Source organism: Martes martes (genome assembly GCF_963455335.1).
Source record: "Martes martes genome assembly, chromosome: 7".
Taxonomy (NCBI): domain Eukaryota; kingdom Metazoa; phylum Chordata; class Mammalia; order Carnivora; family Mustelidae; genus Martes; species Martes martes.
Genome location: NC_137894.1, coordinates 125841388 through 125857479, shown reverse-complemented (window position 1 = coordinate 125857479; position 16092 = coordinate 125841388). Strand labels below are relative to the sequence as shown.

Below are 16092 nucleotides of genomic sequence, written 5' to 3'. Positions count from 1 at the left end.
TTGACTGTTTGAAAACGGTATGTATACATATCTTGGTTAAGGTGACAGTGTGGAGATGTCATTCCTGAAATACTCTGTGGTTGGCATTCAGCAATCTCAGACGCTTGCAAACTTGCAAATCCTACAATGTTAAATTGTCAAAATGCCACCATAGCAGTTTTTCTTCAGTTGAATTGATCACTTTTTGCTAGCAAGGTTCCGATTATTAATAAATAGAGTATGATCTTTGCACCAGCCTACTTAGCACAGCAAGAAACCAACAGTCAGAGAAACTAGGCTCAGGGGAGAGAGCATGTGATGTGATATTGCATGGCTTGGAAATGAAAATCTTTAATGGATTAAGGAGGGTTCTTACAGTTCTTAGGATGTTCCCCAAATGTTGATTTGTAATCCACATTTTAAAATAACAAAATTAACTTTTTAATTTGAAAATGTAAAGCAAAATAAGTCCATGTTCCCCCTAGGACTCTAGGCATTTTATATTAAAATTAGCAGAAAGTGCATATTTATCTTTAAAAACCATGCAAAATAGCAAAGCTAACTAAAGAGGGAAAAAAAATAACAGGTTTTCAGGGTAGAAAGTTGTAAATATTAATTAACTTGCTTTAAAGCCAACATTGAACTATGGGAGCATTCAGGGTCTTTATTTACCCTTCCTAGGACATTTGATATCAAAAATACATATTTTAAGATTTATTGCCACATGGCCGAATAAGCCATATGCTTAGGGCTTTGTACTTTTTTACCCTTTTCCATCTACAAAGTTAGAATGCTCTAACATAGTGGCATCCTAAATTCAGGACAACAAAAGCAATCAAAATAATTTTTAAGACTGATTTTTGATCTACCCTGAGGTTATCATCGTGAGGTTTTATTCTTTGTTTGTTTAAAATATAAAACCATGATGACCTCCTACCCACTAGATATAAGAAGTTGTGTATTTATCTTTTAAAACATTCTTCCTCTTTATATTCTTTATATCGAGAATTACTGAACAGTCAGTGGATAAAAAATATAAGCAGAGTAGAAGGTTTGTACATTTATTTGTATGGTTAGAAGGCCAGACTAGCTTTTGAAAATATGCCACGCTTGGGAGCTATGGCTTTGTGTTCATTCTATTTTGGTCTTATAAGAACATGGGAAAAGAGTAAAGTATAGTCAACTTTGCATCACCACTCGTATAGTTTATGGTATAATTTTATTAAGCTATAATTGGCATATGGTGAAGACAGGCTTTTGGAGGTAGGAGGGAAAGCAGGAGACTTGAAGAGGTGCCATTTATTTAAGGCAGAAGCTTGGGTCTCTGTTTCCAAACATTGTTAACAAATGAAATATCCCATAGAACTGTCATGAAGATCCAGCTAATGAATTTGAAAGGGTTTTTTAAATTGTAAAACACCAGGCATATGTGTTGCTGTTATCAACTTTGGACTTGTTCTTTCTGTAACAAAGTGATAAAATAATTTCCTGATAGAGTATGGATTTATCTCTGTACCAGAATCCACTACTATATTTAGGATAAAATAGGGTAAGATTTTATAAATTGCCATAAAATGTCACAGGGTGATTTGCATTTTTGGTGATTCTATACATTGATCACTGAGTAACCTTCAGTTTTCCAAATAAAGAATGAAGAGGGTGGCGATGACATTTGTAATCATCTACAGGAAAGGGAATTATTTGAATTCCTCACAGATGGATAGACATCAAGGGTAAATCACGATGTCTATATTTCTAATTTTAAGAAGCATTGAGGGTATCTGTGGATGGTGAGGAGCAAATATGGTTTTATATATAGAATTAACCATAAACTTTCACACCACAATCCCAAATTCTCCAGATGACGGCAGAGGTCTTATTAGACGCTATCACCTCAGGATCCGGACATTCATAGAAGGAAGATAATGTTATGCTACACGTAATATACAAACTAGGCATATTGGAGGGACTGGAATAGTGACGTTTGTAAAAAGGACAAATTAGATTCTATATGCCGCAGAGTACAATGTGGCTTAGTGCTTAAAATAAGGATGACCTATGACATATACTCCTAATTCTAGCCTCGTAGCAGTTGACTTTATGATTTCTAAATAAGCTGCATAACTCATTTTTTTCTTCAAACAACATAAATCAACCCAATATTCCCTGTAAACTAAATGTGAACCAGTGCTGGAGATTTTTAGGAAAGTTGAAGAAATCTGAATGCTTATCTAATGCTGCTTTAAAATAGTTTTAAGAATTGGACCATGTTCCGTGGGAACAGAGAAGAAGATCTGCTGTCAAATAGTCTTTGAACTTTGAGATGAGTAACGTATGGAAGTACTCACTGTGGGGAACATACAGATGGCCATAGAAACTATAATGATGTAGTCTGTCCCGGCTACCAAATCTGAATGCTTTCCTCCAAATTTAGATTTAAAAACTCGTTTTTTTGTGGTTTTTTTGTTGTTTTTTTTTTAAAGATTTTATTTATTTATTTGATAGACAGAGATCACAAGTAGGCAGACAGGCAGGCAGAGAGAGAGGGGGAAGCAGGCTCCCCGCTAAGCAGAGAGCCCGATGCAGGGCTCGATCCCAGGACCCTGAGATCATGACCTGAGCCGAAGGCAGAGGCTTTAACCCACTGAGCCACCCAGGCGCCCCTAAAAACTCATTTTTAACAACGGACTTTTAAGATTTATGAGTTGCAAATATTTTCTTTATTTTTCTTCCTGCTTGTTTTCTGAGTATTTTTAAATTAATATAATCTTACTAATCTCTGGCTTTGTAAATAATAAGAGTGAAAAGGCAGTAAATACTAAAAACACCGATAAACCCACTATTCCTAAGTGGCAATACCATTTATGTTCCAAATTCGTCCTTGTGAGATTTTTTTCTATGTCTCCTATATTTCCTTTTTGAAATTTAGTTTGGAAAAGAGAGGGAAGCTGTTATATTATACCAGATAAATACCATCACTAGGGAAATAAGTTAATTTTTAAGAGGCTTCTGGAGTTAATTTTTATCACATTTTTTATAGCGATGTAAGAGTGAAATAGGAAAATGCAGAACTTGGTTTTCTCAGGCTCCAGCTTGCTTTTCTGTGGGGGTGGTAGCAGGTCCAGGTGTGAAAAGGATGATGGCTTTGGACTTACACCTTACATCCAGTCTTGCAAGGCATTCCCGGAACGGCTCCTAACTCCACAGGCCAGAATGTTCTGGGAGCTAAGAGGTGGGGGGACTAGTTTTCTCTCTCATGCCTGTCCTAGCCAAGATGGAAAATTCATTCTGCTGCTGAGATCGGGAAAGTTGTTTGTCACAACATACCCACATTCCCAGACACAGCATCTTACTTGCCCTCTGCCATTACACAGCGGGAAGTGAAGATGTTAGGGGTGTCTCTCGCTAACATCTGCTTTGATATTAATTCATTTTGCTTGCATCTTTAATTTAGGGTGACAGCCTCCATCCGAGACCTTGGATGCCATCCCTCTCAGTAACCAAATACCACCAGCGTGTGGGGGTCGTTTCCTCTCCGCAGCTGTCCCTGTCCGTGCAGAGTCTCCACAGTGTGCCTGTAGCTGGGGACGCACGGTACACGCCCTGATGGCTCCCTCTCTCCTTGCTTTTGCAGCTGGCGCTACGTACATCTTTGGGAAAAGTGGAGGCCTCATCCTCTACACCTGGCCGGCCAATGATCGGCCCAGCACGCGTTCGGACCGCCTGGCTGTGGGCTTCAGCACCACCGTGAAGGATGGCATCTTGGTGCGCATCGACAGTGCTCCGGGCCTTGGCGACTTCCTCCAGCTTCACATAGTGAGTACCAGGCCTTGGCCTGGATTTCTTTGTCTACCTGCTGGTGTGAGTCGGTGAGCCAGATAAATGCAACAGAACGTTCTAGATGGACTCAGCAAAGGGGCACATGATTATAAAAATTGCCTACGTGTGTTGGAGCCGTAACCCAGGGTTAGTCTCTGTGTCAAGCCTTTTTTGTCCCTTTAAGATGTGAACCTTGATGCCCGTGGGGTGCTTTGGGGATAAACTATGAGAAATGCTTTCAGTCCAGACTCCCTTCCCGGCTGTGTGGTTTGGCCTGTCGTGAAATGTTTAGCAGAATGCCTGGGTGTAAATGAGAGATTTACCCGGTACTTTGCCTGAACCTGGTGCAAGTAGTAAAGCCCAGTTGGGTTTTACTAGTTAACCGACTATGCTGGGGGTCAGCGAAGTGTTTCTGTAAAGGGCCAGACGGTCAGTATTTTGGGCTTCACAAGTGACACAGTCTCTGTGAGAGCCCCTCAGCTCTGCCGTTGTAATGTGAAAACAGCCACAGATAACATGCTTTTAAGAAACGTATGTGGCTATATTCCAATAAAAATTTATTTTACAAAATAGTCTGCAGGGGGGCCCGGGTGGCTCAGTTGGTTAAGCATCTGACTCTTGATTTTGGTTCAGGTCTTGATCTCAGGGTTGTGAGTTCAAGCCCTGCTTTGGGCTTCACACTGGGCATGGAACCTCCTTAAAAAAGAAAAAAAAAAAAAAAAAAGCAGTCTCTGGGCTCTATTTGGATGACCCCTGCTCTAGGCTGCAGACTTCCTCGTACAGGTGTAAAAACCGTGATTAAAAACCGAGACCAGAGTGGGCGGGGCAAAAAGGAGATAGCACAATCAGCCAGGATTGCTCTATTCATGTGTATTGTATATCCAACATTTTGCTTGTATATCTAAGCCCAACAGGACTGCAACTTCAGTCACTGCAGATTATTAAGAACACGGTGCAATTCCAAGAAATTAAAATGATTTGGAGGAAAAAATTACTTTGTTATGAGGATAGAAAATATTTTTATAGCAACAATTAACCCATTTTATCACCTGTGCGGTCCACAGTTAGGAAAGTAGGCTAAGGAAGGATATGATTCTCATCCATAAGTACCCAAAGTGCAGCTACCAGGAGCAAAGAGAGGAATTGTTCTCATTAGTTAGCAATGACAAGGCCAGAAAGAATGGATTTAATTTGGAGCAATAAGAATTCAGTTTAAATAGCAGGGGGAACAAAGCAGTTGCAAGGAAAAATCAACTGGGGATTACCACCAACCTCCAAAAAGGAGGAAAAGGAACATTTTCCTGGGCATCTTTGGATCGGAGTCTTGCTGATGTGCCGGTCTACCGAGGAAGGCAGAGAGTGGGATTTTATTGCTGGTCTCCGGGGCTGGCTGGAACCGCCCGCAGCCAGTTCAGCCTGCCAGCGCTGCCCATCTCCAGCACCTGCTCTTCCAATATACCTTGGAAACAGGAGCAGCTAGAAGTGTAAGGCTTGAGCCGGAAGCCTGTCCGGACTGAGTGAGAGCCAGAACCAGGGAAGACTGCAGGGAAGGGCTGGTTAGGAATGATCACCTTTAAGATGTGAAAGAGGGGTCTTGATGGAGTTATGAACCTTTACGCTTTCTCGGATGCTTCAAGGACCATATGGTCCTATGAGCCTGAGCTTAAGCGTTTGAGAAAGTCATTCCAAGGAGCACAGAGAAAAGCAGCCATCATTTGTATGGTTTATCTTTATTTGGCCTCTAAAAACCACCATAATTTACAAAACTCAGTGAGATTTATGCTGCATATAACTTAATGACTATTTCATGGCAGCTATAACTAGGCTATTATTACCAGCTCACTTGCATTTTCACGGTGATTTATCTTCTTTTTTTGTTCGGTGTGACTTACTAAGAAAAATATGATTTGGCACAGCCATGAGCATCTTCTCTGAATCAGATAATACGCTACCGATTTATCCATTTCTCCCCATTCGTGTTTTAGAGCATCCGTACCTTGAAGAGAAATGTTTCTTATTTTCTGAAAGTGTACTTAAAATGTTTTGTTTTTATAAAAGGGTATGAGGATCCTGGGAATTTCTAGGAGGAACCGTAGCATTCTGTTTTAATATTTTTAACAGCAAAAAAAGAATAAATTTTGCATCAAAATGTGTAGACCCGCTTGGGCCCTGTGGACCTTTTCTAGTGATGCTATATCATTGCTTAACTGTTCTAGAAAACCCCAACAGATTGCTTTTTATCAGGGGATGTCATCTGACCTTCTTAGAGAAAAGATAGACAGCTATGAAGTGGAGAAACCATATCCTTCTGGAATGGTCCAGACATGCTCATGGCTTTCTTGAGCATGGGGTCACTTCATTGGTCTAATATTTAAAAACTGTTTTTTATTCCCTAGTGAATTTTCTCTGGTGTCTACCAGAGATTAAAACAAAAACAAAAACAAAAACAAAAAAAAACCCGTGTGACTGTATTCCAGTCAAAATTCATTTATAAAAGCAAGCTGTGGGCTATACCTTGGTGACCCCTGCCCTAGGCTGCAAACTTTTTCAGAGAGACGTAAAGAACCCATGATAAAACCTGAGGTCTGAGGCAGAGCCAAGGGAAGGTTCCTTACCACACTCAGGAATAAAGGAATCCAGGTAGATCAAAAGACTTGATTCCAAAACCTGCTTCTTGTTTTGGACATTGACATAAGTGCACCAGGAATATGAAGCCATAAACCAACTAAGATACTTCTGAGTGACTTAAAATCTATAAAACATGGATTTGTTTAATGCACGTGGCTTGCTTCCTTGTGTTAAAGAACATTGCTCAAAAAGAAAATAATTTAAGGACCATTAAGGAAAGTGGAAAGGGTTGGGCAGGAGACAAAAGGATCCATCCCTGCTTGAAGTTTACCTAGAAGAGAAACCCACCAGAGGAAAAGAAGAAGTGAAGGCAGACTCAAAGAGGAGAGGGAGGCAGGGTGGATCCCAGGGGCAAGGGAGGGAGGGGGCATTGGGCCTGGGGAAGAGGACCTGTCCTGTTGGAGATGTGCTCCCAGCAAGGGGTTATACATGGGCAAATGTCATTCTTCCAGTGGCTGTCGATTCTGGAAACAACTAAGAGTACTTTGATGCTCTTCTGAATGATTTTCAAGCTCACAAGTTGCTCAAAAACATGTATAAACTCAGTAATTAGCGAGTGGCTGGGCGGGGAGAGGGAGGAGGGGGCAGGTGCATGGTAAAGAAAGAGAAGGAGGGAGAGCGAGAGAGATTGAGAACGTGTATTTTATAAGCTGGTACTGAAGGCAAGTCCTAGGAATTCCTGAAAGGTTTCGAGCTGCTGTAACTCGGTCATTGGAACAAGCCCTTTTCACCACCCATTTAGCCTATTTGAGGGAAGAGAAAAATGTTCTTCCAAGAACACCAAGGAGTCTGACCCTGAGGTGAGCACCCTCTCTACAACAGGCCTGCTTGCTGTGGAGACCCCGGAGCGGGAATGGCAAAGAGGCTTCCTCCTGTTGGCCAGCTCTGAGGGCCTCTCACTTCGTCACTTCGAGCTTTACAGTTCGTAGAGAGACTTCTGAGAGCAGCAGGCAAATGCAGCAGGCAGGAGTCCCGGCTTCCAGGGGGCGAGTCTGCCCCCTGCACTGAAATGGGACTTCCTGGATGGATGGATGCTGGATGGATGACCCTTGCTCTAGGCTACCTGCGATCCTATCCTTGAACTTTCCCCCTTCTTTCCCTTTGTCAACCTGAGATGCCCACACATTAAAAACTCTTTAGGAAACTTGGCATCTTCTTAAACTCCTTCTCCACTGGAAGCCCTTGAGTCATTTGCTAATTGGTTCAAAGTTGTTAGTCTTGGTACGATCCTTCTCACACCAGGCCAAGGTCAGCTGATTGAACAGAATTTGAGTTTTTTGTGGAGGGTTGGAGAGAAAGGAGCATGATAGATTCGGGGGCATATGACATTTGGGTGGATAGCAGGAGGAAGCTTGAGCGGAATGAAGGCATTGGTGCCTCTGGGTGAAGAATTGGTGTAAAGAAAGGGGCACCAAGACAGAGGTGGGGTATGTGCTGTAGGTGAAGGATTTTTTTCCCATTTCAGTTTGCTCAGACTCTCTGTTGTTCTGGCCAAAGAACCAGAGGCTCTTCTTTCTCTCTTTCTTTCTTCCTTCCTTCCTTTCTTTCTTTCTTTCTTTCTCCCTTTCTTTCTTTCTTTCTTTCTTTTAAATTTAAAGTCTTCCCACTCACACAGGGCCTCATGGTGGTTAAGTAGGCTTTAACAATAAGTGTTGAACAAGACAAGAAATAGATCTTTTCAAAAAAAAAAAAATCAGAGAAGTCCAGGAGATGTAAAATAATTTAGAGATGGTTTGCTTCAAATTAGCTTACATCTTCATTTTTTGATTCACACTTCTATGATGCACTATTTTCTGTGTCCATTATTAATCATAATATTAATGAAATCCCAGATGAGAAGTGTTTGGCAAAGACAAGAAGAGCTTTGCTTGCGGTATGTATGCATGAAATGAAATTCCGTGGAGGGACGGTGTCTCAGGGCAGAGGGATTTGTAAGGAAATATTACTTCAAATATGTTTCCTCCATTGAAATCTATTGTCGAGGAATTAATCTGCTCAATATTTGGAAAGAAGCCGCTATTACATGCAAGTGACATCTGCCTGTTGACCTCCCATGTAGGCTCTATGAAGCTGTGTCATGTTACACTCACCCTTGTTTATCCGATCAGGAAAAAATTGAATAGGACCAGAGAAAGGATTACCATGAAGTGCTTGCTATTCTCTCATGAAACTCTTGACAACCTCCTATCACCACCTACAAAATAGAAGGTCGGGCATAACTGGGCAACAATTAGCTTCTCTTTATGTAGTTAATACAGGGCGTAAAAAAGATATGCTATTAATTTCTTTCTCCCTGCATGTAATTTACAGTAAATCCTCTTGGATTCATTTTTTAATTATGAACCTTTCAGGAACAGTGAAAATTTATGTGTCAGGGCATCTGTTTTGTTTGACAAGAATCTATAACCTTCTCCAGCTGTTTCTCTCCTGACTTATAATGTAGATACTTGGATAAAAGAGGGTAGGAGAAGAGAGAAGACCGCTGTCCTGACTTACCCCCTTTTCATCATGGCCGAGTATTCTTGTGAAAACTGTCCGCCCCACCCCAAATAAAAGGCTGACAGTATTCTCTCAGTGCCATATTTGGGGAAATAGAATATTTATTAAGTTCGGTGTTGTACGGTATTGTTTTTCTATAATTTACAGCATTTGGAGAGACTCCTAGAGAATAAATCGGAGCAGAGCTGAATTATGATAAACGGTCTGTTCCTCACATCTATTGCATCTATAAATTGCTGGCCCGGATGCTTCATTCGGCTGTCTCTGTGTGAGATATTTACAGGAAACCATCAACATCTGCTGAGTTAGTCTTCAGTGAGCTTGGGTGGGGAGGTGGTACCTTAGATTTGTGTCTGGATTCGGCCAGTGGCAGAACTGGGTTTGACCAAAGGAGCTGTATTTGGGGGAGTCTGCAGAGGAGTACAGAGGAATGTTGGCATTTCTGAGGCTGGTAATGCAAGTAGAGAGGGAAAGAACAAGAAAACAGCAAAGGTGTCCAACAGATGCAATTTTGTTTCCCACAGAGTACTGTGCACGGCAGGTTGGCTCCGTATTCCCTTTCATTGCTATTTGTTCTTAGTGAAAAAGGCCTCTTTGGATTTTCTGGGCTTAGGAGCTTTTCCAGATCATTAGCCACTTCTGTGGAGAGGGCCTGCTGGGGATCTTCTCGGCAGCTTCCAGCTTAGCCGTTCCATCCCGGCAGAGTTGGAGAAGAAGGTGGGAGAGGGGAGTGGAAGTGGGGATTTGATGAAGTGAGCCCTTACGCAGGCTGGACCAGACGCAGCTCCCTGCGTGGGAGTTGGGGTGTATTCTCTCCAAATTCAGTTAGTCCCAAAGTATTTCTATCTAAATCTGTTTATTTTGATGGCACACTTGGTTCCGAGGGGCAGCACGCCATCATGGAACAATGTGTTTAATTTGAACTCAAAAGATGTGCATTTGAGTCTCAGCATCTGGTGAGCTCTTTGGCTGTAAGCAAGTCATCATCTCCCCGGTCTTCACCTTCCTCTTCTTTTAAATGGGAACAAAAATACTACACAACAGGGTTTTCCTGGGGTTCAGATGGAATAAAGAATTTAGGTGTTGTTTGTTGTGGACAAAAAAACTGCACAAATGTAGGATGGTAGTTTTCTTGATGACATATCTGAATAACTTCAATAGAGGAAAAAAAAAAGTGAGAGGAAGAGTCTCATGGTAAGTATTTGTAAAAGCCTGAAAAGACTGTTTCTGAAAACAAATTCCTGTTGAATCTGATTGAAAGCACTTGTTTCTGAATTAATCAGATTCACAATCGAGACTTTGGGGGGTGTTCTGTAAGCACAGGGTGAAGAAGCCGAGTCCCTCTGAGCGAGACCTGGTTAGGTCAGTAGGATATGACATGGAGCTTCCTTGGCATGTCATTGTAGGGCATTTTGTCTCTGTACAATGACACAAGGTGATGTCTTGTACCTCCACAGCCCTTCAGTAGAATGTTCCAAAGGGCTCTAACCTCACCAGTAAATGTGTAATTCACCTTGCCCTGAAGGTCCTTCTTCACTTGTATGAACCATGGAAAATGGAAAGATCGTATCTTGCCAAAGAGAGAAAGAGGAGGAGGACAAAGCATATACAAGTAGTAGTAGTAGCAGGAGAGCAGAACCTTTCTAGGCACCGATAGTATGAAAGAGGATTGAGGCCCACCATGGGCATCAGATAAAGGCATAAACAGCCTGGCTCTATACTTGGGAATTAACAGAGCCCAGGGAGAGTCCTTGCTGCAACCAGTGTCCTAACGAGGGTAGAGCCAGATTGAGTGAGGATGAGAAACTGCCGTTATCAAGTAAACTGGAAACATAAAAGCACACATACAAGTAAAAACATTTTATAGACTTGGTTCCTGAAAATATGTGGGAAAAGTGAATGAGAATTTTAACAGATAGATAAAATGTATAATAATGCATCATAAAAATCGAGCTGGCAAAATGTATAGAGAGTATTTCACGGATGGTAAACAATGATGAGAAGCAGAGGCCAAATGGCCCTATCTGTCTCATTTATCACTTACATCCACTACTCTTTCACTGTTAGCCAATAACAATCATGTTTCAGAACCCTCAATGCATACCTAAGACGAATTTAGAAAACTTAGGATTCAGAGAATTTAGCTCATGAACATCAACTTGTGTATTTAAAATGAGTGTTTTTCTTATGTGCCAGGCAAAGTGCTACATTTTGGGGGATACTGTAATCAACATTGGCTAACAGACTTGAAAGTCCACAGTAATTAAATGATGAGATATTAGGTTTCCTGCACATTGTGAGATGATGTATATAACACACTTGGTTCGCTCCTGGCGTACAGTGAGCTTTCAGTTACAGATAGCTTTTAATATCATTGGTACTTTTTCATCAATTAAAAAAAAATTGAAGTCAGAGGAAACCATTTATTTTATTTTCCTAAATAACAAATTGACTTTAATCAGGTTTCTGAGATTGCAACTTAAGTGATATAAGATTCTAAGGAGAAGTCAGGATGCTACTGATTTAAAGCCAACCTCATGGCTTACGGCCCAGATTACTGCAGTTACCAGACAGCTGAACAAGTTGTGAATAGCAGAGGCTTTTTAGACATGTGAATTTGAAGTGCGGCAAGCCAGGCAAACTCTAGGTACCATCAAGTGAACGCTGGGGCGCATATGACTTCATGGCAGACCTACCTTAACGCTGTCGGCTGGATGAGTTATCTCATTGACCAACCACTTACACTGTTCCTAGCCATTACTCCTGGGGTATTGTTCACTGCAACAGGGCAAGAAATAACTCATTGACTCCCTGAAGCTATAGATGATGGATTTTAGATCCCTGACTGCATTCAGAAGGCATGGAAGCTCAGCGTATTAATGGGGGAATTCATTAGCCACCTACTCTATACCATCATATGCTTACATCCTGATGCTGTCGCTGCTGCTGTTTCAACTTGTTAGTGTGTCCCTGATAGATGGCAGAGGGAACCGTATGACTCTATTAGCCTCAAAGATAGTTCTGACAGCCAGACCTGTCATTTTCCAGCCCGAGATGACACCTTTAGAGCCTGGAATCACTGAAGGACATTTAGATAAGCCCTGTTGATTGATCAAGCTAACCTTCAGCCTGACGTCATTTCATACTCAGGATGACAAGAGATGATTGACAATTGAAGTCTCTTATTCTGTTCTTGAGTCCTTAGTTAACTGCTTTTAATTTGGTTTATTTTTCTACTCTGTTTTCTATAAAATGGCAGGTAATTTAATGACACAGATGATTATTACCTACATTTACTTAGGACCATAAGTAAATCGTCTTACACTCCTACCATTATTATCACTTATACCACTAATATAGATTGACAAAGTACCAGGTACCAGTCACTGCATTAGAATTCTGTTTACATCATTTTATTATGAACTCACAACGACTCAATGAGGTAGTCACTATTAATATCCTCACTTTATGAATGAGGCAACTGATGTTTAATGAAGCTAAAGAAATTTCCCAAGATAGCACTGAGCAGGCATTCAAATCCAGTTCTGACTCTTAATTACTATTACACTCCTAATGAAAGTTTCAGAGTAGAGAGTATTGTAATCATTTAATTCAACACGTATTTGTGGAATAGCAATTTATTTGGGGTTGTGATGTAAAATTTAACATCAAGGGGGCAAATAAAAGTTGTACAGGTGGCTGTTTTCAGATGGCATTGGGTAGATTCCAAGGAAGGTGAGACTAGTATAGTTTATAGAGATGAAGAAATGAATACAGACAGGGCGGGACAGATTATGGCTGCTGGAACCTAAAGAGGGAACATGCTAGATGAAGATATCCAGCATGAAGAACATGCTAGAGGAAGATTCCCTCCTCAAAGGAGGAAAATACAGGCTATGTTCCCAAATCTGTTAGGTGTTCAATTTGACCAGAATAAGTCTCTTGAGGGAAAAGCCCGGTAGTGTGGAATAGCAGAAAGAGCCTATTTTTAGAGGCAAGTGGTTTGTGTTTCAAGATCTAGTTCTACCCCCCGGCTAGCTCTCTGGCCTTGGAGGAATTGACTGCTGTGTAAAATGGAGATAGGAAAGTAGTAATGCCACCTTGCAAGTCTGTGTGAAGATTTATAATAACGTATATGAAAATGCTTAATGAGTAACTGGTTCATGCCAAATTCATGATAGTTAGGGCTTCAGTTTTGTTTGCTTGTTTTCTTTCAAGGTACTTCAGGCCCATAGTGAGAAGGGCTTGAATGCCATACTGACAGATTGCTTCTTAAAGTAATGAGAAGACATTGAAAGTCTATGAGCAGAAGATGAAATGCCCAAAGCTTAATTTTCAGAAGGACTACTTTGGCTCTCTTGAAAGAGTGGCTTTCAATGGGTTCAAGGACAGTAGATAGCAGGTTATTGTTTAAGTAGTCCAGGAAAAACATTTTTAAGGACTTATTCTGTGATGATGATCATAGGAAGGTAATAAAAATGAAACAAAAGGATAGTCATCCCAGAGAGAAAATCAACAGGTGTTGCCATCTGGTTGGATGGAAAGGGAGGGAATTAAGGAATATCTAGGAGACTGGGAAGGTTAAATTTCATTAACAATAACAGTAAAAACAGGGCACAAGTAACAAAAATGAATTTTAGGTTAAGGCAGTGAGAGTCTGACGTTAGTGATCCAACACGTACATAAGGCATCCTAGGGTCAGTCTAGAGAGTTCCAATTGGAAATGCGTGATGAACTCAGATGATAGACGTGGGCAGAAGCAGGGACTTGAAAATTTGCAGCCTGAAATGACAAGGGAAACTGAGACTTGCTAAGGTCTACGGGGACATAAATGAATAGAAACTTGGGAAATATGTACATAAGTTTCCAAAATGCAGGAGGAAAAGAGAGGAAGCGAAAAAGAAAAAGCTAGAGGGTCTTAGAAAACCTAGATGGTGAAGGTTACAGAGATCCAGAGGAGTCAGAGAGGTTTTTCAAACACATGTAGCTGTAGAGCTAATTTTTCCATACCTTTTAGTCACACCTCTTTTATGTGCCATCCATTTGTTGGATGCCTTGTTTCTCTTTTTTGGTACTTATTATAGCATGTAATCTTTGTCCTTCTGGTCTCCTCAGTAGTCATTCTGTGCTTCTCTTAGTAGTTGTCGATGGCGTTGCTAACTCAGAGTCAGAAGACTCCGCCAGCTAGCAGTTATCTTATGTGAATGGTGAAGAAATAGACACTATTCTGCCAACCTCATTGTATTGTGGGGAAGATCAAATGAGATAATGCATGTAAATGGGCCCTGTTACTATTGATAGATCTATAAAGAAGATAAGATCATTTTCATAATAATTTATGTGCACCTACCATCCAGCAAAGCTGTTGATGTCTAAGAGTTTGTGGTTGGAGACCTGGAAATGAGGACCTAAGCGAGGCTAAGGTGGTTGCAGTTTTCAACAAGAGGGTTAGCAACCAGGCAAATGGCAAATCAGAGCCAACATGTGAATGGCCCAACTGTGAGAGCTCATGAAAGGCTGTGGTCTTCGAATGCTGTTTTTATCTGGAATACATCTTCAGAACTTGCACTTCACCCCTTGGAACATCATTTTGGGGGAGGCTGTTTGGATTTCAGGTCGTACTGCAATTCCCCAAAGAACACACTCCCTGATTCCTGTTGATCACCTTGTGCAGGTGAGGCTGGAGTCTGATTACCCTCATCATCATTTTAGCTTGGATAGCTCCAAATGTTACTAATGGTCATAAAATTATCCAGCCCTTTCTCAAATGCAAAGTATAGTACGTAGGCTTAGTAAATCCTTTTGAAATAAACTCTACTGCTTGATTTCTCATCGCTACAAACCCACATTCTCACCTGATGGCATGCATATTTTTGTAATCACTCCTGCATTTGCTGTTTTATTCATTGTCTAGTCACTGTGCGAGCTACTTCGTGTATAAGAGCCCATTCACTCTACAGTCCTCACACCGCGGTCCAATCGGTGAGATTGCCTCAGTGTTAGAGTTTATGAAACTAAAGCTCCAAGGAGTAAGTAGCCATTTGTTCCTTATCTTCAGGAAAGGAGAACAGATGAGATAGTGGTGTGTTTGATTCTAATATCATACATACTGCTTTGGATAAATACCTATTTAATATTAAAGTCAGATGTGGTGAATTTAATAGGGCCTGTGATTTTTTTTTGTTTTGTTTTTGATCCGTGTAAAGAATGGTAAACAGAAATAGAGGGATGGAGCACAGCATTTTGGCTAAAGCAGAATACATAATTGGAATTAGGTCACTTTGCTTTGGGATTCAGAGAAACTCTCGGTTTTACATTACCTTTTATTGCTTCCCAGTATTTGTTTTTGTCTCAATGGCATTAGGCACCCAATTACTCCCAAACCACTTTCTTAAACATCCCTGTGCAGAATAGGCTTGGAAACTAATCTGAGGTTTTAAATGCAATATGGTGCTACGAGAAGCTCAGAGGTGACGTTTTCCCCCAAATTTTAACACAAATCCTTTCAAATGTAGTATATCTGAGCAGAGATTACTAGATAAATGCATTCTCATATTTTAGGTATGATAAGTGCCATATTAGAAGTCTTCAAATATCCCTGCTTGAAAACCCTAACTGATCTCAAATAATACGGAGGAGACACATTTAGTCTCCCTGCAGTCAGTATTTAATTTTTATTTCTAATTTAAAACCAGGTGGAAGTGTCTTCACAACAGCTCCAGGCTGTTATCCACTGGCCTGTTAGCTTCTAACATCTAGTGGGAGAACACAGTAAAAACTTGAAAGGGAGACCTTTACACTGGAAATCACATTTTCTTAGAGTGGGAGCAGATTCCATTCAACTTGCCCCTGACTTGATGCCTAATTCCTAAGGCTAATAGGCTTTCATGTTTGCTACTTAGATCAGCAATACTGGAGCTGGTTTTGTTGCATGACTAAACAGCAAAGCTTAAATTCGAGACTAAAGTGTGAGAGAGGAAAATGAGCTTGGTGCGACATGTTTCCTAAAGCCCTGTGAAGGTGCACTGGGGGAAGTCCTTGACTACCCACAAAGAGCAGCTGTCTTTAAAAATAAAACAAAAATCTCCCTGAGGTTTAGTTGAGAATAGGAATAGGGACACATAACAAGAAGTATAATATGACAAACTTGGTTTTAGAAAAAAGGGA

General features: G+C 40.9%; 1 protein-coding gene across 14 annotated transcripts in view; it reads left to right on the top strand.

Annotated features, from left to right (window-relative positions):
- NRXN3 (neurexin 3) overlaps nucleotides 1-16092 on the top strand; it is a gene marked incomplete at both ends in the record, with an annotated part of 1490367 nt that overhangs the window by 1124028 nt on the left and 350247 nt on the right. For all 14 annotated transcript variants that reach the window (XM_080809449.1, XM_080809437.1, XM_080809438.1 and 11 more), the window contains one exon: nucleotides 3614-3795. In XM_080809449.1, coding sequence (XP_080665575.1) covers nucleotides 3614-3795 — 182 coding nt within the window. The remainder of the gene's footprint in view (nucleotides 1-3613; nucleotides 3796-16092) is intronic.